The 23,563-nt window shown below is 41.1% G+C and overlaps 1 protein-coding gene across 4 annotated transcripts in view; it reads right to left on the bottom strand.

The window, feature by feature from the left end:
• Window positions 1–23,563, bottom strand: part of KHDRBS3 (KH RNA binding domain containing, signal transduction associated 3) — a 154,608-nt gene that overhangs the window by 52,200 nt on the left and 78,845 nt on the right. For 2 of the 4 annotated variants that reach the window (XR_009053816.1, XM_057735717.1), the window contains exons 5-6: window positions 17,759–17,898; window positions 6,856–7,051 (exon numbers count right to left, since the gene is read on the bottom strand). Coding sequence is in view for 2 of the 4 variants with exons in the window: in XM_057735717.1 (XP_057591700.1) it covers window positions 6,856–7,051; window positions 17,759–17,898 (336 nt within the window). In the remaining 2 variants the exon portion in view is untranslated. The remainder of the gene's footprint in view (window positions 1–6,855; window positions 7,052–17,758; window positions 17,899–23,563) is intronic. The other 2 variants (XR_009053817.1, XM_057735718.1) reach the window with 1 other exon arrangement.

Genomic DNA, 23,563 nt, shown 5'->3' with positions numbered 1-23,563 from the left:
TTAGAATGTTTGCTTTGTTTATCCTGTGACTTTCAATATCAAGATTTCTATTTGATGAAAATACAGTTTTTTATTAAAAGAACATGCTTAGGGTGAGTGGAAACCAAGTAAGTTTCAGAAAACAACCAATTACAGAACTTCAAAGTTGGAAAAGAGGTTAGAACAGCATCTGGTCTAACCTGCTGATTTACAGGTAAAGTACCATCACCCGCATTTTGCAGATGAAGAAACTTAAAAAGGTTGAACAGTTTACACAAGAAAAAAAAAGATGGTGAAACAGACAATAAGGAGGATCAGAATAATACCCTCTTTATTAAACTGCACTGTCCTTCATATTTATTAGTTCACTAAATGTTTGCTAAAATTGGCTTTAATTTTATTTCACTAAGTATGTTTAGCAATGCACATTAATAAAAGACAGCCTTCACATGTTTACTTAGTATCTCCAAAATGTCAGGCCCTGTGACAGGCTCTGGGCAAACTAAGATTTACAAAAAAGACATAGTTCCTGCCCTGAAGAAATCCAGTCTATGGGGGACAAGGACAAGCAAGGCGACACTGAAGCAGATACAAGGTGCACCCAGGATGCTACTGCCTGTGCCTGATTAGGACCAGGAAGGCTTCACAACTGAAGAATAAATAGTAAAAAGAACTGGCAGGACAGAACAAAAAAAGGCATTAGAAGAGAACCAAAAGTACATACAAAGCCACACAGTGTTCAAGTCCTGGTATGTTTAAGGAACTGCAATATAGATATTGATGGAAATACAATGATAATGTGGGGAGAGCAGGGAGTTAAGAGGCTGAAGAGCGCAGTCCGGAAAGCCTTCAGACATCACTCAGAAGAATCAAACCTTGATCCTCCTCAGCTTCTACACTGGTTCCTATGTTCTGGGGCTTGGAGGGGCAGTAGCATCGTCAGAGGTTAGACGCCAGAAAGTACCCTACAGGTAACGCGAGTAATAACCTACTTAGGAGAAGGGCCCAGGGTTAGGGCAGGACAACAAGCAAAGGTGTGACTAAGGAGGCTATGGCAATCGTCTGTCTGTCTGTCCATCCCCCTAAACAGCCAGCGTTTACTGAGGGACTACTATATGTTAGGTGGCAGGAGTAAAAGAGTAAACAAACATTTAAAGTTAGAGAGAAGTCAGATGTGAAAACAATACACAAACAAGGAACTGCCAACTGTGGACAGTGTGAGCACTGTGAGAGGACATCATCAGAGCATAGAAGGTGGATGCAGAGAGGTTGGAGAGATGTTTCCTAAGATGCAGGAGGACAAGCATCTTCACTAAAGCGGCTGTAACTGGAGATCAGCTACTCATGAAGCAGTGAGCCGTGTTCACTGTGTGAGTGCAGGGAATGGAGATGAACACACGAAATCCTGGGTGCTCAGCTCACGGCAGTGCCGCTTCCTCAACAACGGCCCTGGGGCCGCACCACAGCCTCCACTGAGCTGCAAGCTGCAGGTACTGCAGAAGGAACTCAGGAAGGGGCCCTAGAGAGAGCTCAGAGGAGAGGCCGGAGTCAGAGAGGTAGATGTAGTAGTTATTAACACAAATGTCAGGTGAAATGAAGGAAATGGACAAGAGTTTTCAGAGACAGTAAATGAAACGACCAGACTGAGTGTTTGGGGGACGTGCAGCCACAGGGGTCCCTTGGTATCCACAAGGGATTGGTTCTAGGACCCACTAAGATCCAAAATCCACAGATGCTGAAGTTCCTACACAAAATGACGTGGCATCTGCATATAACCTAGGCATCCTTCCCTGTACTTTAAATCCTCTCCAGGTTATTTACAGTAACTAAGACAATGTAAATACTATGTAAATAGTTGTAAATACAATGTAAATACTATGTAAATAGTTGCCTACATGTGGCAAATTCAAGTTTTGCTTCAATTCTGGAACTTTCCTGAATTTTTAAAAAAAAATATTTTCCATTTGTGGTGGGTTGAATCCGCAGATGCCAAACCTGCAGATGTGGAGGGCCTACTGTACTGTGATTCTGTGTTTTCTTTGTATGTAGAGCCTAAAGCAATTTATCAAAAATGATTTCACTTTAGAAATTCATATGTAAATTGGCTCTGCCAGGAAGCATCAAACATGTTCTTTTGTGTAATTACACCAACATTCTGAATTGTTAAAGTGCTCTCATTGAATATATTCTGGGTTACACTAATTATTTGTCAGTTATTTAATTATTTGGACATAAGTAATGAATCAATGTCATTTTGGGAAAGAGGTGCTTCTTGTTCTCAAAAAGGAGATGAGAAGTTACCGTAATTATATCTAATTTTACTAAGTTAAAAGTGGAGCAGAAGGTCCCAATTTGTACTCAAATAGTTGAAAACACATCCATTATCTGTCTTCTTCCTTTCTGGAAAAAAGCTAATCGTGTTGAATTGCCTTGTGTTCTTAGAGTCATTCTTAAAGACAGTGCTCACAAGAGATGGTTAGCCTATGCTATTCAAATGGCTACTGTGCGTTGTACTTTTGCAATAATAATGTTCTCATAGTCAAACAGATTTATTTGCTAACAGAGATTCTTCTCAATGACACATACTCAGGGAGTACTCTGTGACAGCAACTCTGATGAAGAACAGTTGGCTCAGATGACATTATAAATGATCACGTATCTTCACCAACTCACCTTGAGAAAAATCAGTCCAATTTCAACAGGCACATTTCAACAAGAAAACACCTTTCAATTATCAGGCTTTCTTGCTTGGGCTAATAGGGAACATTTTTATAATGGGCATATTATAACTACTCACTAAAAATAACTTTAACATATCCCCAAAACTGAGTTTTTCTTGGGCCTAAAACTGTGTTGAAATATCTTCATTTTAGTATACATAATCTGAAGAATAATGTCTATTTTAAGGACTGAAATGTATACTTTCTCAAAAAAGCACCAGCTGTGGCAGGATCTGCAAGAACAGGTTTCACCCCCTTTTTTGTTTAAATAAGCAACTGATATGATTTCTTTGCATCTTTTATTCCGGAAATAATGGCCTCAGATACTAAATGTTAAATGAAAGTTAAAATAAGTAAACTGAATTAGTTAGATATAACCAACAACAGATGACAGAACATTTATTACTACAAATGTATTCCAAGGAAATCATTAGAAATTACATTTTGAGTCCCAAAAGAACGACAAGCCTTTTTTTGAGATATAGATGCTTGGAAATTCTTAAACAGTGAAACTGCTATTTCAATTTTTGCCAATCAATGTAATAATACTTTGTTTATTATTATTTTTTAAATCCTAACCCCATCCCATTCTTCCTAATGGTTCTCGGTTTCCATTTCCCTACTTGAGGTAGCTTATAACCAGAGAATTATTAAACTGCAAGGGACCACAGAGGTTACTTAATCTCCTGTCATCCTCTGCTGCTCTCCTGACAAGAGCAGGGTACAGGATCTGCTGCTCTTTCCCTGAGGGTGAGGAGATCTTATCGTCTCAGCTCGTAGAGCACTGGCTGTTCAAGACAGAACACAGGCCTTGAATCGTTGAGTCCCGCATCTGCTCCTTCTGTGTTGCCCATGTGACTTGGGGAAAGACACTTCACTTCCCACCCCTTAAATTCTCACCTCCACAACAGGACCACAATACCTCTCTGAGTGCTGTGAGAACAACATGACATAACATATAACAAAGTGCCTCATGGAGAGCAGTTTCTCATTAAATGTTACATCCTTCTTGAAAGTTCATTCTTATACTGAGATCAGATTAATCATATGTGATTCTGTTATTTTCAGGAGCTACAAAGAATCAGACTTACATCTTTGTAACCTGCAACTGCCCTCTGAGCCCAAGAATAATGAAGGGAAGATATTTTTTCAAATGCCAGCTACCATATTCTTCCCATGGGAAGGTTACAGTAACTGACTTGGAAAAGATCATTAGGAAAACTTACCAGGTCTCTCTGCAGGGTTGTCTAGTCTAGTAAACATTTACTAAGCAGAGTGTGCCAGAAACTATGCTAGTGGCTAGAGACTAATTAAGAGACACAGTGCCTTTGCGGAGAAGTCTACAATCTTCTGAGGAACAGACATATGCTAGTGAAGACTGCGCTACTCAGCTACATGCCAGTAAGTTAGATATACAAACCGCTAAGTGACTAAAGACGGCAAAGCACACGGCAGGTATCTGGGGTGGGTTCTCCACTGGTGGCAACTTTAAAAAACTCAGTCTTGAGAATATTTTCATTCAGCAAACATTTATTAAGGACTGACTATGTGCTAGACATTATACTAGGTGCTGAGAATATAAAGGTGAATGAGGGGTGTGCGGGGGGGGGTCCCCTACTCCCATGAAGTTTAGAATCTAATTTATGATTATTCCAGGTCAATGGAATAATTATCTTAGTATACTCTAAGAAGACCAACTTCAACTTTCCCACCTGCCACAGGAATGAATAACCAGGCTTACAGAACCAAGCCTTCTAAGTTGGATATTTTTGGGGGGGGCTATAAAAACAGGCTTTCCAAGTTGGATATTGTGGGGGGGTTATAGAATCCAGGCTTTCTAAGTTGGATATTTTGTAGTATACCCACATGATCTAAAATCCCAGAAATAAACAACCAAACAAAATAATTTTTTAAAGTTTTTTTTCCCCTTCCCATGCTGCAAAGCTAAGCATACAGTGTGAGTAATCTTTAGAAGCTCAAATGATTAAGACCAATGACAAGTTATAACCAAGACAGCCAACGCAGCCATCTGCTATTTGAAGGCAACACAGTGGTGTGGCAGAACAAGCACAACCTGTGATGGAAATGCAGCCTGGGGGACAACCAGCGCCTGAAGAGGGCCACGCATGAGGGTGGGTTCACACGAGGAAGGCTGCCTTTTTCCTTCAGACGCCTCCCGAAAGGACACGCATATTCTTCTGCACGGCCACTCTCCCATTCCCCATTGTCGTGGATGCGAAGGGGGTTATTAACTCAACACAATACTTGGCAAATTAACTGTTTTCATGCCTTTCCACTTATCAATAAAAATCAGAGCTAAACACTGAAAAACTAAGTGCCTTGAGTTTCTCTTCTTTTCGCTCCCCTCGACTTTAATCTTTCAAGAATTTTTTAGTTGTATTCCTCTAATTTCATTTGAGACTCGCTAGAGTATACACTCTGAGACAGAGGACATGTGTGTCTGGTTCACACTGTAGGCATTCAATCGATCTTTGCTGAGTGGAAAGGTGAATTAATGTATGGAAAGAAGGCACTAGCTCTTTCTGAAACAGATGGATTGTGAAGACAAAAATGCTAAGTACCTTGCCTGACTCATACCACCTTCATAGCGCCATGGGCCTCGGATCCAGGTCTGTAACCCCTCCCCCCGCCCCAACTATGGTGACACCATCCAGCCGCATCTGCCGCACACCCAAACCTCAGAGAACACAAGGTAAGCCGAGGTGCAAAAAAGCAGATACCGGGCCACCTCAAAGGAATTTCACAACGTTTCCTTTCCTTTACAGTCTCTGCTACTGTCACAAGACTCCGCCTTTGTGGATGAGTTCGAGGCACAATTGCCAGTTTGGTAAGAACACGAGTGAACAGGACCACGTCCAGCTGTAAGGAGCACAGAGACGAGATAGAGACACATCCTTCTCCAACTGAAGAGCAAAACGGTGAAACTGTCTATATGGGATTTATTTTTAAAATAAAATTCACTGAGCTCCCAGCATGGATTCTCTGCCTAGTGCAAAGGGACACAGCCCACCGTGTCCCCCGCCCCCCGCCACCAGCAGCCACCGTCTGGGCCAGCTCTTGCCTCCTAGGAACTTCCCTAGGAACAGGTGACCTAAGTATGAAGGACAAACAGGAACTGGCCAGATGAGGGGGAGGAATGCTCGAGGCAGAGACTGCTGCAGGAACAAAGTTCTGGAAGCCAAAGAGGCTGAAGCACACTTCAGGAATTACAGGGAGTGAAGTATGACCGGGACAAAGACTCAGACCTTTCTGGCGGCTGCAGATGACACTGAAGAAGGTGTCTGTGGCCCAGGGATTACTTCAAGTTCCAGAAACTGTGCAAAAAGGTGCTGCGCTCCCAGCAAGAGACCTCCATTCAAGGGAAACATGAAAACTTACTGGTTCTGGCATTTTAGGCCTGTCACTGCTTCCCTTTCTTTGACAACAGTTCATATACTCTTTCTTTAATACTTTCAATTACTAATATGAAACATCTATCCAGTACTTATTTTCCTCATTTATGTTAGACTAGAAAGTTATAGTAAAAATCCCAGGGGTTCTATATTGTTGTTATAGAATCCACTCCTCCCCACCCACCACTGCCCATTTTCCATGGATGTATTTTCTTTCTCTTATGTTAAGTAAGTCTATGAACCATATCAAAGAATTACTGAATGATAAATGGAAAAACTGATTGGCATTAACTTCAAAAATCTGGGAACTTTTAAATTTTCTTCACTGAAGAGAACTTTCACTAAGAATCCACATTCAGCAGCACAGCTTAAGAGGAAACACTTAAGGGTAAAAACAGCTTGTTATATGTAGGCAATAATTTCTTAAATGACTGAATCACTCAGAGGCAACCTGGAGTGCACCACGGACAAATGCTACATTAAACTCCTGTGAGAGCTTGACAGTATGAGTCCTTGACCCTGGTCTCGAACCTCCCCACCACCCAAATTCATCTTCCATATCTGACGTTTAAGTTATTTGACGAAAAGAGGTTATTTCTTTCATATTTTTTATGCCTCTGACACCAAGCACTTATTTAGCACTCAATAAATGTTTGCTAAAGAGCTAAAGCAAGGTGAGGGATATTGGTCACAACACCCATCACTATGTCTGGATCCCAGACCAACAGATCACCTTCACTTACATAATCTCCATAGGTCTCTTGTGTTGGAGGCGGTGGTGGAGGTCTGTATCCACTTGGAGGGACTCCTCTTGCCCTTGGAGTGAGAAGTCCTCTTCCCCGACTCACTGGCCCACGGGTAGAAAGGACTCCCCTGGAAGTTGGCGTCCCTCGTGGTACCCCAACTCCCACTGGCCGGGCTGTGACTCCTCCCCTTCCCCTGAAAACAAGAGGGTCAAATTAGCAATACGCATGGTATTCTCTAGCAGTCCACTGTTCACATACATTAACACCTTATAAAAATCAGTGTTCGACAATTCTGTAAAAATAAATAAGGAAAACAAACGCAAAGTGAAAACTAAAGCAAATGAGAAACAGGTATCTACCTAAAGGGAGGAAATTAAGTCATTTAGGCAGCTAGTCCAGCAGCAATAAATATGATAACATCAAAGAGTCAGTTTCTGTTTGGGACACTGACTAGGACGCTGACATCCAGGGAGGCTGCATCTACTGAGCACTCCTCCATCACACCTGGCCAGGGTCGCAGCCCACCCTCACTCCAACACTGTGACCTGGGCTTTACCTGGCTCGTCTACGGACAAGGAAATGGAGGCCTAGACAGATCTTAAGACTGTCTGAGAACACACAGCTCGCAAACCTGGGGCCAAAACATACACCAGATTCCGTAAGAGAGGGAATAAAATGAACTTTCCCAAACAGCGTATCTACTACTTAGGGGCTGAACACATCACTCTGACATTAAACACATATTTTCTGAAGTGGAATTCAACGTATTCATGTATTTCTAACATAAAATATGAGACTTCTAGTCAGAGAGGAAGGAAGGAGGCAGAATAGCCCAACATAAGCTAAAACTTGAGGAAGCGTGCAAGTCCTGTGAAGAAATGAGGACAGAAAATAAAGGCACAGCCTGACCCGCCTCCTATGGACAACGTCCTCCAAATAAGGAGAACTGAGCAGATAACATGGCTGCCCATACACCAGCTCTTCTTCTGACTGGGATAGCGAATACCCAGCTGAAAACACAAATTCCACACACAACAGAGAAAATTAACAAAACCAAAAGCCAGTTCTTTGAAAGGATCAATAAAATTAATAAACCTCTAGACAGGCTAAACAAGAAGAAACAGTATCAGAAATGAAAGCAGGGTCATCACTACTGATCTCAAGGACACTAAAAGATTAAAAAAGGAAGATGATGAACAACTGTAGGCCCACAAATTTGTTAATTTAGATGAACTGGACTAATTCCTTCTAATATATAAATGACCAATTCTCACACAAGGAGAATTAAATAACCTGAATAAATCTATGTTTATTAAAGAAATTTAATCAATAATAACCTTCCAAAAAAGAAAGCATCAGACCCAGAGGTTTCACTGGTGAATTTTATCAAATATTAAAGAAAAATGATATCAGTTTTCCACACGCTCTTCCAGAAAATAAAATCAGAGGGAACATTTCCTAACTCATTCTCTGAGGCTGGTCACTGGACGTGCCTCCTGAAAATTATTTCCACATTACTACTCAGAGGCTACAACTGGCCTGGGCCACCAGGGAAGACAGAAGTAACCGGCCTTGTTCTTGAGCCCTTATGGGGATCCGTCACAGGAGGTGCCTCCCAAGATTTTTTTTCTGTCCACCTGTGGAAGCCATAACTGGTCAAGGGGTTGGGAGGCAGAGAGGCCGAGGAAGGGTGACAGGTGGGTGAGCAAGGTGGTCTCTGACCTCCCCAGGAAGAGATATGTGGTCTAAGGGGAAACAAAAGACACTAAAGACATTATAAAATGAAAAACAAAAACTATAAATCAGTATCTTCCATGAACAAAGATGCAAATATCCTCAAAAATAGTAGCAAATTGAATTTACTAATGTATTAAACACATCACAACCAAGTGGGACTTATCCCAGGCATGCAAGGTTGCTTCAACACTGATGGAAATCCACATGGTCCACCACATCAAGAGGGCTAAAGAAGAAAAATCTTACCATCATACAAAGCAGAAAAAGCATTTAATGAAATGCAACATCGTTCATGATAAAAACTCAAGCCAACTAGGAATGGAGGTAAATTTACTCAAGTTAAAAAAAAAAAGGTCTACAAACACCTACAGCTAGTATCACACTTCAGGGTGCGAGACTGCATGCTCTCCCCTTAGACGGGGAATAGGCATGGGTGTCCAGCCTCACAACTCCAACTAAAGCTGTACTAGAAGCCCTACCTAATTCAGTAAGACCAGAAAAGGAAACAAAACTTCTAAGATTATGAAGAAAGAAAAACTTTGTTTGCAGGTGACCTCATTTCTATGTAAAAATTCCCAAAGAATCAACCAGACCAAAACAAAACAAAGCAACAATACAAACAAACAATAAACTAGAACTAATAAACACATGAAACAAGACCTTGGAATACAAAGTTAATATGTCAACTGCCTTCCTATATAGCTGCAATGAATAATTAAAACTTGAAACGTTGAAATTAGTCGCTAAAACAACCAAGATGCCCTTCGTTCAACAGGTGAATAGATGAGCAAGCTGGGGTACATTCATATAATGGAATATTATTCAGTAACAAAAAGAAATGAGCTAGTAAGTCATGTGAATAGTGCGTTCCCATGAAATGATGTAATATAAATAGCATTTTAGCTCTGTGGTTTTTGTTCCCCAAACCTATAGCCCCAGGCTAATCATGAGAAAAATATTAGACAAATTCCAAAGGAGGGACGTCTATACAAAAAACCTGACTGGTACTTCTCAAAAATGTCGAAATCATTATTTAAAAAAAAAAAAAAAAAAAGTGCAAAATCTATGACTTTCACCTCAGGTAACTTGTGTTACCCCTTTTTTGAGCACTGTAATAAGTTAGATCTTTTTTTTGTTTTCATACTAGGCCACAAAAATCGGTGCAATAAAGTTGATGGTCAAGAACAAGGATACTGGGTTCAGATCTGAATTCAATTCCTGACTGCACTTATTTACCTTCTGCCTTCCAATTAACATCTAAACTAATCAAAAGTCTGAACTTTCCGAGACAGTTTCCTCAAGTGTGAAATGGGATATGGAACCCATTTCTTAGCGTTATGGCAAAGGAAAAATGGCACAGGACATACACACACAGTGTTTAGCACATTTCCTACTCAATGAAGATCAACAACTTACAAAAATTTCAATCTCCCTGAGCTGTACTGATAGACACTGTGATATCTACACTCTTACCCATCTTTTTATCTCTGATATATATCGAGAAAAATCTTCAATGTGATTAGAGAATAGTTTCTACTTATGGTATATCTAACTCATTTGTGATATTTCAGTCAATCTGTGTATATTCAAACTAAATTAGGCTCCTTCTTCTTTATCTAATACCCCATCCCTGCCATCCAAGGTACTGTATTGATCACAAAATATTCAATACTTCTGACTGTATAAATTCATGTCTTTCACCACACTGAAAGACATAATTTATATATAAGAAGCTCACAATTCTCTCGATCATCACTAGCGTTGTTAGGTTATGTGCCCGCTGGGCACAGGGAATACTAAAGAATCTGTTATAGAATTCTGGACAAGTCATTTGATATATGATGCTTGAGATACTCATCTACAAAAGACACTTTGAAGATTCATTTCTAAGGGTTTGAAATCCCACGGGAATGGTGTCAAGCTGCACAGTCTCAGTACTGCTGTAAATGGTGCCCTGGTGAGAGGAAGGCACAACGGAGTGACAGGCCAGCGTGAGGGCCCCGCTGCACTGTCAAGTGCTCACGTGATGCTGCAAATGAAGTTCAGGCTGGGACTGAACAGCAGAGCTGAGAACATGGGCTGAGAACAGAAAAGGTCTGTTAGATGAGATTTATAACAGTGATCAATGGGAACGTGTTTATTTTTCACTTGAGAAGTTGATTCAAATTGATAGGACTGGGTGCCACGCTGCTCAGAAGCGGGTAATTGCAAAGCAGAAACCACACATCTGATTAGAAAGTTTCATACACAGACAAAGGGGTGTGATTATCCTCCCTACAGTCCTGATCTTGCCCCATCAGACTTTCACCTGTTTGGTCCCTTGAAAGCAGCCCTACGAGAAGATTCACTTCTGATGAAGACGTGAAGACAGCAGTGCACGCGTGGCTCGCAGCTCAGCCTAAAACATTTTTTAACGAAGGAATACAAAAGTTTGTTGACAGATGGACAAAGTGTACTGAGAAGCAAGGAGATTATGTCAAAAAATGATGTATTTGTCTTTTCTAAAAGTTAATTAAAATAAATTCTACAGCCAGAGGGTGGATAATTTTTGACTCTGCCTCATATGAAAGAAATCCAATGCAATCTGCTTCTTCTCCAACAAATGACAAACTGGTTACTAGTAAAACTGTTGACAAGTAAGACAGTGTGAGAGAGTGTCCAACCAAACATATCTTTTCATCCAATGATGTATCCCCATGAAGGCAGAGAGCTTGCTCCATACTCTGAAACCTGTCACTGTCTTCCAATTCTGATTGTTACCAACGTTTTTACTTTTTTTACTTATAAACAAAAAATAGCAAAAATCTTTATCCTATCTAAGTATCGGCCTTACTTCTGCCTTCTGGAACTATGCAGCGCAAGCGTTCCTCCTCTGTGATGATGGTGAAATTGATAATAAAGGAGTTAAGAGAGATGTGTCATTTGCCCAAGGACTGATCAAATATCTGTGCTACAGGAATTCAATTTTTAGTGAGGGATCATTTTGAGTAATCAGAAAAGGAATCATGCCACCGTCTGGGCTTCAATGGGGCATTCAAAAAATTAAGTAGGATTTGGATTAATGTGGGCTCAAGTTCTATCCCCATTTATAGACCAAAAAAGTAGGGAAGTTCCCTGTGACCACACAGCTAGGAGGGCGGGGCTGACACACGCTCACTCCAGGGAAATGGCCCCATTTTCTCTGCTCTCAAGCCTCTGCCCTTTGCACGGGATGACCCCCCTGCGACACCACCCTGCCTCAGGACCTTACCTTCACCCTAGGTGTGTGGTACCCATGCTCCCCATTTAGGGTACTCTGGGCTCTCATCCCTATGTCCACTTCCCTCTTCCTCGTGTCCCTCGTGCTCTACTTCAGCCGTTCTGCCATAATGACTGGTTTCTCTGACTTTCCCCTTAAACTCCCTTGAATGGCAGGACAATGACTTGGTCATCATCTCTGTAACTTCAGTTTCTGTCACAGAAAGAGCTCAGGAAAATGTGACATTAAACGACCTAACACCAGAAACTGACTGATATTCAAAGAGGGAAAAAACCTGATTAAAACTTCTGAAGAGCCAGGGTGGGGAGAGCAGGCAACACCCACTGCGTACAGGACACCCTCACTGGGCTCCTTCCACCCTACAGGCTGCGGCCTGTCCGTGGCACGGGTTCAACATCATTCTAGGAAAAGTCGGTTGGCCTGCTGGGTGTCCAAGCCTTCCTCCAGCCGGCGCCAGAGTCGACAGGAGGCCCCGGAACACACACCCGGCTTCAGGCGGTGCTGACGCGCTGTACCCAGAACCTTGCTCAGGCCGCTGCAGGCTGCTTTTAGGTTACAAGTTATTGTCAAAGTTTTCTCACTGTTTGCAACATTATTTGCCTCAGTTATTGTTTGCCCAAAGCCTGTTAAAGTGATTTTAAAAGAAACCACACATTTTTCTCCTTTTGTCTCCCCTTAATCAACTCCAGCGCAGCTGCACTAACACACACTCGGAGAGCACTTGGGTGAAAAGGAGGTGGATGCTGAGGACTGAGGAGGCAGTTCAAGTCAAACGACAAGAGAGGTAGAGAAGCCCATTTCCAAGGAAAGCCCTCTAGCATCTGCCTGCGGCTCGGGGCACGTTGTGTCCTGAATCACTGCCTGGCTTTTGAGAAAGACCCAGACAATAGACACAGAGTTGGAAGGAAGGAGAGGAGAGTGACTATCCTGACAGGTCAGGCGGTACAAGGTCCTCAGAAAGTAAATCCAGGAGGGAATCAATTTACATGACATCCCAAATTAATGGGTTTTGTTTTTTAAATTGGAAATTCCTATAATTTTGGCCAGTAGAAAAAGAAATAAATTATCATTTTCCTATATCCAGCCTTTCCTTAATAATAAAAAGGACTTTTTAATATAGATTGGTAGATTAATATAAATCATATCATATGCTGGTGAAATATTTATGGCCCATATATTAACTATTCAGTTTTCCCAATAACATTTCTCGTAACTTCACATACTGTGGAGAAAAACAGATCATTTTCTGTCATTAAAACAATCTTTAGCATCTATGATACTATTCATAATCTATCTTAAGAAGAGAATAGGTACCATGTGAAAATCTGTGTGGACGAGAAAGTGAGAGGGACCGAGTCCCGTCTGATCCCCTGGTTTGGGAAGCTAAATAGTGCCCAACAGGCAAAGTGATTGTGGCTACCTAACATTTATCACAGCAACTGCTGAGATGCCAGTTGTACAAACATACAATGTCATTAAAATCAGCAGGGCACGCTCTAACGTTAAAACGACAAATGATTACCTTGAGCTGACAGTTCATGCAGTTGTCTAAGAGCTGTTGATGACTGCGGTGGCCCCATGACATTTTAAACTCTCCGCAGCAGCCCAGGGAGTGTGCTGCAGCATCCCAGCACCCTGGCATCCAGCCTGGGAAGTGCAATCATGAGTTCTAACAAGGGACTGCACTCCAAGAAAAGACGAGATAAGGGGAAGGCAAAACATTTAAAGAAGCTGTAGCTGAAAATCTCCCCATGTGATGAAAGCTGATAAAAGGTCTGAGTGAACAGGTCAGCCTCCTGCCCTGAGCTGAAACAAACCACCAGCTTCAGCACCCAATACCAGTGAATGTGTATTTACTACTTAGAAGACAGGCTTCGTCTGCTTGGTTCGCTTTTTCTTCCTGCTATTTCTGGTAACAAATGCAAGGAGAGAACACTGTCGGCTACTTGGGGAGAGGCCAGGTGGGCCAGACAAGGCCAGTGGAAAGGCAACACAGAACAAGCCAGCTGTTCTGAAGACAGGACAGGAAGGGGGCATCCTTGAGGGCTCAAAACTGTCTAGCCCAGACCACTAGGGCAGCAGGCAAAATATGGGGTAGAGACCCTATGGAGAAAAACACAGAACTAAACAAAAAGTTTGCCTAGGGTGGCGTCAGTCCTAATCTTTCCTGATATGTTCTCTGCTGGGGTCCGTGCAGGGAGTTATGGAGGCGATGTACCACAGGGCTGCACAGGGCAGACCTGAAGTAAAGAAACTTCCTTATCTCCTAGGTAGAGAAGGAGTAAGTTTAGTCCTCTCACCTGAAACTGAATGAAAATGTTTCATTAAAATACATGTTACTCCCTACTGCAGGATTTAATTTAGATCATTTACATCTTTTAGCAGAAAGGTGTCCTGAAGTGGTAACAGTGGAGAACACGCACGAGGCTTCTAGCAATGACCTGTTCCACTATGACAGAGCAGTGCTGCCCAGGTGACCACTCCCCAAAAGCTAATCCCCCAATAAACCCAGCCCCGTGACAGACAACAACTACAGTCACAAAAAATATTGTAAATGGTCAATACTTGATCAGAAGAGTCTAAAGAATTTGCTATTGTACAGTATTCACTCAGCATTTATTTACTGAGTGATTCCTATATGCCAAACATTAGGGACACAAGTGCCTTCAAGGTTTTATATTATACTGAGGAGTAAGTAACCAATGAAAAAGTGATCAAGTCAGAAAAAGTAACTTCAGTTTGATACATGCTATTATGTAACCAAGAAGGGTGTTATGGGCCGGCCTCTGGGTTATGGGGGGGACACTTCAAACAAGGTGACAGCAAAGGCTTCTCCGAGGAGGCACCTGTGTGTGCTGAGAACAGGATGCGGAGGGGCAGGCGGGCAACTGCAGACGGGCCTTCTGAGGAGGAGGAGGAGTGAAGGCAAAGCACACAGAAAGAAACGAGCTTGGCCTGTTCAAGGAACACGAAGGAGACCAGTCTGGAGCACAGGATGAAAAAGGTGACCAAAGGAAAACAGACTTAAGGCTTATTTTAGAGCTAGAATCAAAATGACTTACTGAGGGACTGGGTGTGGTGAAGATCTACCTACTACCTCCCAAGGGTCCCAGGGCTAGAAAGTGCTAGGCTGCAATAAGTACATTTGTCTTTCGTTTTATGACTGTTTTTAGCCATTTAGACAACGTGAATTCTATAACCATATTTCCCTCAGCTTTGGCCACTAGAAAGTTCAAAGCATAATTTTAAGACCGATTTTGCCAACCCTACAAAATAACGTTGCTTTTTGTGTATTACTCTCACCCTCAGAATTTTTGTAACTTTCTATCCTATTATTTTCTATATCAATTTATTTTTATTCTGTAAGATGGGCATTAACTTAGCAAGTTACTATATACGATCTGATGAGAAAAAATAGTAAAAATATGTCTTTTCAGCATGGTTTGTATTAATTGTGTTATAATTTAAAATGTCAGAATGAAACTTCTATGGAAAAACTGCAAGGGGAGAATGAGTGGAAGGAAAAAAAAAAAGATTCTGGATAAAAACAGAAGGGAAGGATCAAAGAGAGAGAGGCGTGGTTTCTGCATTCCAGCCAGGCTCTACACTCACCAGCTGAGTGACTGGGGCATGTAACTGACCCCTCTGGCCTTGCTTTCCTCAGCTGTGAAATGGTGACTTTAGCAAAACAGTGCCCGCCTCACAGAGCTGCTATGAGTCTTAACCTAGTTAACATCTGTAATGTGCTCAGAAAGTACCCAGTAGTGGGCGCAATGTGAGTGAGTGTTAAAATAAGTTTCAGTTTGGGATGTAAAGACTAGGATTTAAACAGGTGAGGGGGTAGAGAGAGGAACTACAGACCTGCAGGCACAGGAACAATGCAAACAAAGGTCTAGAAGGGTAGAGCACACCCTTTAACCCAAAGTAATGAATAAAGACCAACCGGGAGAGAAGTCTTAAGAAAAAAATACAGGAGGACAATGAATGCCTCTGAGGGACACGAATTTAAAACTGTAAAAAACAGTGTTTGAAAGATTTGGTACCACGGAAGCCCGCGATCACGTGGAGGGGAGAAGGCGGGGCCCTGTTGTTTAGACACGCGGCGACCAGAAGTGCCCACATGAAGGCGTGCAATCAGCACAAACCAGCCATTACTCCACAAACTAAACCACTGGGTCTGAAGTGCAAACCAAACAGTAATTCTACCCGAAAACACCAACCACTGAGGCAGCAAAGGAATAGCCTAAAACGGTAAGCAATCTGTATGCTGCCATCAACATGGCAGATGGAGGTGTTTCTCCAGATACTACACTCCCCCTGGTCTGTTCATAACACAGTGTTTTCTACTTCACTGAAAACGTGACAACTAGATTAGAAATTATCTCCCTTAAACCAGCAGATCTGGTTTAAGGAACCAGAATCCCCTACAGCATGACACTGCATGTGCTCTATTATCTATAGTCTCTATCCAAGGGATATTCATTCTGAGAATGTTGCCTTATTTAGAAAAAAGGGCCTTTGCAGATGTGATATTAGGTTATGAATCCCAAGATGGAAAGAATACCCTGGATTATCCAGATGGACTCCAAATATAATCACATGTATCCCTATGTGAGGGAGGCAAAGGGACATTAGAGAGGACAACACAAAGGAGAGAGAGCAGAGTGATATGGCCTCAAGTCAAGGCCTGCCCACAGCACCAGAAGCTGAAGGGTCAAGAAAAGGATCCCCTGCTACAGCCTCCGGGGGGGGGAGCTGTCAAAACCTTGACTGTAGCCTAGTAATGCTGATTTCAGACATCTAGCCTCCCAAACTATGACCCATTTCATTTAAAGCCACGAAATTTGTGGTAATTCATTGCAACAGCCACAGGAAAACTAAAATAGCAAATATGTAATTTCTTACGATTTCGAGTAAATTATTTAACATGAGGAGAAATGGAAATGAAAGATATTACTGAACAGCTACATAAATTATTTCATTAAATCATCAGCAGCAATCCTATTATTACTGGCCTGTTTTTATAGAGAAAGCCCACCTGGTGCCATGCCCAGACCGGTGTTTATTTCACATTGCAGTAACACCTGTCTGTAATTGCTCTGACAGTGTGCCCATCACTCAACAGGGGAACTGACTTTTTATTCCTCCAAATAAACTTGGATGTGTATGGAAGAAACCTATTTTAAATTATTTCATGCGAAACACTACCTGAAAAAATATATACAGTCACCAGAAAAAAAAAATCTATATTACTAACTTCCACTGAGTTCTTTTGGGGGCAAAAATTAAAAAATTAAAAATAATTCTCAAATAAGTTTGAGAGTCACATCTCGATTTATAGTTTGCTTCAAATGACTTATGAATTCATTAAAATATTTTTCATGTTAAAAGTAATCACTATTCCGAGACAGAAATACAAATTCTGTGTGCCTGGACAAGCTCTCGAGTTTCAGATACCACAGAGCATTCACATGGAATAAAAAGACAACGAGCATCGGGACATTCACTTGGTACCTGACGCCACTCAACACTGAGGATGTGGCAATGAACTAGCCTGATACTGTCCGCACTCACTGGGGAAACACAAGCTTCCACATTCTCCATTTGTGCATCAAAACAATGACTTACATTTTAAAGAATTAAGGGATTAATAACATGAGAGTGATTAAATAAACTTACCTACAGTCATTAGCTAGTAAGTGGTACAGGTTACATTTAAGCCCAGGAACACCTCAGTCCAAAGTGAATCTCTCGATATGACACCATATTGACTGAATGCATTCCTACAGGCTTTGTACCCATACAGTGGTAGAGCTGCTTGCCTGTTAATAAAGGAAACACTGCAACTGTTGCCATGGTACCCTATTCTAACAACAAAAAGGTAAGTCAATTAATGACACCTACCTGGTTATTGTTGGGGTTGGTACACCTCTTGTACGTAAGGTAGGTTTCCCTCGAACAACAGGTACATCTGCGTTTTCTGAACCACCATTCAAATATGTTAATTCCTGGAGCTGTGCTTGCCTGATTTCATCATTATAGTCCTATACAAAAGAGAGAAGATAATAAAGTACTTAGAACAAGAAGCAAATAATTTTTAATAGAAAAAAAGGATAAGGAAAATAGCTGAATTCCTAAAACAAGATTTGAGGTTGCTGAAATAAAAACCTATCAATAAATTGTTGTAAAAATAAAAAAACAAATAGTAATTTTCCCCTAAACTAGAATTTTCAGGCATAACTCCTGCTGGGCATACTTTCCAAGTGAAATATTTATACTAAAATTAAAATATCATGTAACTGACATATGGGCATTACTATTTACAACTGAATCAACTAGTAGTTATTGAGAACCTAATATAGCCAAAACTACCTAAAGAAAAAAGAGCTAAGTTAGAGAACTGGTATGTTCTCATTTCAAAACTTACTATAAAGCTATAGTAACGGAGACTGTATGGTACTGGCTTAAAGGACAGACATAAAGATCAATGAAATAGAATTCAGAGCCCAGATATCAACTATAGTCAACTGATTTTCATATAGTCTCTAACAAATGGTGCTGTAACAACTGAATATCCACATCAAAAAAATAAGGTGAGCCCGCTACTTTTTGCCATACACAAAAATTATACCAAAATGGATCAGAGACCTAAATGTAAGAGCTAAAACTATAAAACTCTTAAAAGAAAACATGAAAGTAAATCTTCATGATCTTATATTACATAATGATTTCTTAGATAAGATACCAACACACAAATGAAAAAACAGTCAAATTGGACCAAGTCCAAGTTTAAAACTATTATGCTACAAAAATACCATCAAAAAAGTGAAAATACAGTCCACAAAATAGAAGAAAATATTCTGAAATCATATTATCCGATAAGCAACTTGTATTCCTAATACATGAAGAACTCTTACAACTCAAAAATAAAAGGACACATAACCTAATCTTGAAAGGGTAAAGGATTTGAATAGGCATTTCTCTTTAAAAAAAACATAGAGTGGCCAATAAGCCTAAGAAAAGTAGCTCAATGTTATTAGTTATTATGGAAATGCAAATAAAAACCACACTGAAATACCACATTAGGATAGCAATAACCAAAGAGATGACCAATAGCAAGTGTTGGCAAGACTGTGGAGATACTGAAACCCTTATAACTTTCTGATAACAACGTAAAATGGTCCAGCCACTTTAAAAAACCGTTTACTAGCTCCCCAAAAATGCTGAACACAGAGTTACCATATGACCTAGCAAATCCACTCCTAGGTAACACCAAGAAAATGAAAGCGCATACCTATGCAAAATTGTGTGCGCAGATGCTCAGAGCAGCATTACTCATAACAGCCCGGAAGCGGGAATCGCCCCAAAGTCCTCAACTGAGGGATGGACATATGAAATGTGGTATGTCATAAAATGGAACATTAATCAGCAATAAAAAGCAACTTGAATGAACCTTGAAAACAGTATGGTAAGTGAAAGAAGTCAGGGCAAACGACTACACATACTGTACATGTTTTATATGAAATGTCAAAGAACAGGGAAATCTAGAGAGAGAAATTAGTGGCTATGTAAGACAGGGAAGTGTGAGAGGGTAGGGGAGCAGAATGGGGTATTGCAATTGGGTATGGGTTTCTTTTGGGGATGACAAAAATCTATAACAGTTTGTAGTGATGGTTAAAAAACCATGAATATACAATAATCCAATGAACTGTATACCTTATGGGTAAACTGTATGGTATGTGAATTACATCCCCATAAAAGCTATGTAAAAAGAACAAAAAGTAATGACTGCTGCCTAAGAAGGGAGAAGAATGGGGAGTGACCGCTGCTGGTTACAAAGTTTATTGGGCGGGGTGGGGGTGTGGGGGGGAAGAATAATACAGATGGCCTAACAGATTATGGTGATAGTTGCAGAACTCTGTAATATACTAAAAACCACTGAACTGTATACTTTATGTGTGAATTTTATGCTCTGTGGTTTATATCTCGATAAAGATATTAAAGGGGAAAAAAACATACTGGAGGCAGAAACACCAGACGGCAGCACTTAAGTAATCCCAGTATATGGTAAAGATGGCCTGGAGTAGGGAAGTGGCAGGAAGGATGGCGAAAGGTTGAAATGGAGTTATTTATAATGTCTACCTTTATTAGAAATGGTAAAATGTTGGATATGGGGGTGTATGAGCAAAGTCAAGAATGTTGATTAGTTTCTGGAAGATGAGGAGAGGAACAAAGGGATATCATGATTGAATCAATTTTGTACAGGTCGAGTCTGCAATGGTCTATAGTACATAAAAACTGAGATGTTCTATAGCAATCAGACATAGGAACTGCAAATTCAGAAGTTAAAGCCATGGATACAGAAGTGGGAAGGAAGGCCCTACACATTACAGAGAAGGGTGTGTCATCACGGCTGGCCCTCGGCAGGCTCCTGGCAGATAACCTCTGAATCCATGGTGGGTTCTGCCTATTAAGAGTGTTTCCACGGGACTTTTCTGGTGGCATGGTGGTTAAGAATTTGCCCGCCAATGCAGGGGACACAGGTTCAATCCCTGGTCCGGGAAGATCCCACATGCCGCGGAGCAACTAAGCCCATGAGCCACAACTACTGAGCCCGAGCACCACCACTACTGAAGCCCGTGTGCCTAGATCCTGTGTTCCACAAGAGAAGCCACTGCAATGAGAAGCCCGCAAAACCGCAAGGAAGAGCAGCCCCCACTCACCACAACCAGAGAAAGCCCGCGTGCAGCAACAAAGACTCAATGCAGCCAATAAATTTATGTATGTATGTATGTATGTATGTATGTATTTATAAAAAAAGTGCTTCTGAGGCCTGAGGCCAGGCTGTGCCCATCTGGCCGGGTAAGTCTGTCCTAGGAGCGTGACTGGTGGGGAACATTTGTTATGGCTCAGAAAGGGGGGCTGCGGCGCTGGGATCAGGGGCACAGGTGCTGCAGGCCTCTGTGACTGATCCCCAGTAAAAGCCCCGGACGGCTGCGAGACTCCGGGAGGCTCCCTGGCTAGCAGCAATCACTTCGCAGTGCTGTCGCACAGACCGCCAGGGGAGCGGCAGTAGCTGACGTAACCGCCGGGAAGGGGCGCCGGGTGGCTGGGCCTGGTCCTTCCTGACTCACTCCTCTCTCTTTCCTCGTCCTGATCTGTGCCCTTGTGCTGGGAAAGCCATAACCACAGCCCACAACACACCTCCTGAGCCCTCTGAGTCCTAGGGAACAGCTAAGCCTGAAGGTGGCTGCAAGGGCCTCTCATGAGAAATCATCTGTAGACAATGTCGGCAACACGCAGGGCTGCATGGGGCCCGCTCACAGAGCTGGAGAAGGGCTGCGGCACAGCTGTGAACATCCATGTAAAGGGCCTTGAAGAAGGGGACGGGCCGCCCAGAGAAGACCTGAAGGTGTGGCGAGAGCCTCAGGACAGGCAGGTAATCACACCACAAGAGCCACAGGAAGTCAGCGCCGCATTCGCGGCCGTCACACAGCCAAGCACAGACTCTGCAGGATTCACTAACAACAAAGGCAGCCCTGACTGCAGAAATAATCGTTTTGGTGAAAAGTGGAGCTGGAACTCCAGGTGGAATGAAGAATGAATGGGAGCAAGTCCCAGACACAGTAAAGGAGGCAGCTTCTCCCAGTTGTTTGGCTACGAAGAGGAAGAGAGAAGGACTACAGTTTGAGGAAGGAAGGAAGGATCCAACGATAGAAGAAACAAGCATACCTGAGTATGAATGAAAGATTCAGATGAGACAGTATCCTGAATTATTTAGAATTAAAATATAAAATATACTTAGTAAATTTATAAAGAAATATGTTCTCTGCCTTACGTTTCAAAAGCAGAATGCAAAAAGTAACTTACAACTTATAGCAGAAGGCATTCTGGAGTAAGAAAAATAATATGGACACCAATCAAAGAGGAAGCTGACGTCATACCCAGCTAACACTTGCAGAGGAAGAGGAAGAGGAAGCAAATGAAGACAAATTCAAATCATTATGATTAGCAGGAAAGGCTAAGGTTCAAGTCTAGATTTTATTGTAAGTACAGATTTTCTACCTTATTTGGGGTATCATGACCTCAGAAGAGTCATGTGAATCTATCATTATTTCAACCTCTCTAAAAGAAGCCTGTTAGTATGTTCCTTACCATTTTACTAAAAATGTATGATTAACAAATTATTTGTAAAGCATGTTCTAAATAAAATGTGTTACATAAATGCTAAATACTGGCCCTGCTGAAAAGTGTTAGGAGGCAAGACACAAAATGGTATGTGGTTAAAAACAGATTCATGGGAAAAGAAGATAACTGAGGCCCTATTCGAAAAATACAATTAAAAATTTAAAAATAAAAATAAAAACAAAGAAAAGCATTGCTCTAAGTAAAGTCAGGTGACTTACAATGGTGCCACAAAAACTAAACTTAGAGCCTATTTTAAACATCATCTGTGTAAAAGTACATTTTATAGCAGATAGTATAGTTAAGAGAAAAAACAACAACAAGAAAAACAAACAAACAAAAAAACCAGAATCTGAGTCACTCACATCTGAGGTTAAGCCTTAATTTAACCAACTGGACTGACCAGCTATGTGATTTTAGACAACTTCTTTAAATATGAGGCAACCGTTTCTTCTGATGTCAGATAGACACTATTGATACACACACTGTAGTTACAGTTTTATCGGTCTTTGAAATAATGCTTTTAAATCAGTAGGGGAACCAAGTCATATATGGTAGCTTACAGACTAAATTATTTTTACAATTTTACATTTTAAACTAGTCATTAGTAAATTATCATTTCAACTCCCCATCTGAAAAGTGAAACAATTATAATATTAACACCAACACTGTCACCAATTGTGAAGAGTAGAAAATTGATTAGAATTCTAATTAAATATGTGTAAATGGGATTTCTCTAGCCAGTAAATTTAGAATCTATTTAAATGTGTTAGCCTGGAGAATAGGAAAAAAGTTTTTAAATAAAATTATTAAAAGTAATTTATTAAAAATTCAGTGGGTTCTCTGCCAGAAATGTACTCCCCAGATATATTTGCCAAAATATGCTAATATTTATGTCCAACGTTAATCCTGGGATCACTGTTTTAATTATAATCTATAAGAAATAAGTGTTCATTATTTGAAGACTAATCAGATAAATTCTAGAACATGCATATAATGAAATATTATGCAGACACTAAAAAGAATGAAGTGAAACTTTACACATGCTCATATGGACAGAGATCCAAAACAACCTAAGTTAAAAAAAAAAAATTAAAGGTTATGAGAGAGCATGGGACTTTCAGGATAACTAAGTGCAGAGTTTAGCAAGGTCGTGAGGGAGCTTAGCAAAGCCTTTCCATAAAAAGCAACAGTAAAAGCTGACCAAATTGTTAAAAACAACCATTTGAGGACTCTGGAAACTGACTGAAGGAATGCAATAAATTGAAAATAAGTAAATTTATTTGTGAAAGATTGTAAATCTCGAAGAGTGGGAGTCTCTGGCAATCTTGTCTGGGGGAGCTCCCACCCCTCCACCCCAGCCCAGATGATGTGTAAGTTCCGCTAGGATGGGGAAAGTCATGAAAACCAGTAGAAGGACATTCACTTAATTTTGAAGAAAGTGTGAAAAAACTCCATGCCCAGCAGCACTGTCAATATCAGTAGCAATTCTGGCAGCAAAAGAATAGAGAAGACCAGTCAATC

The sequence above is a fragment of the Hippopotamus amphibius genome, chromosome 5 (genome assembly GCF_030028045.1).
Source record: "Hippopotamus amphibius kiboko isolate mHipAmp2 chromosome 5, mHipAmp2.hap2, whole genome shotgun sequence".
NCBI lineage: Eukaryota > Metazoa > Chordata > Mammalia > Artiodactyla > Hippopotamidae > Hippopotamus > Hippopotamus amphibius.
The sequence above is the reverse complement of the archived record's forward strand: the minus strand, read 5'-3'. Positions and strand labels throughout refer to the sequence as shown.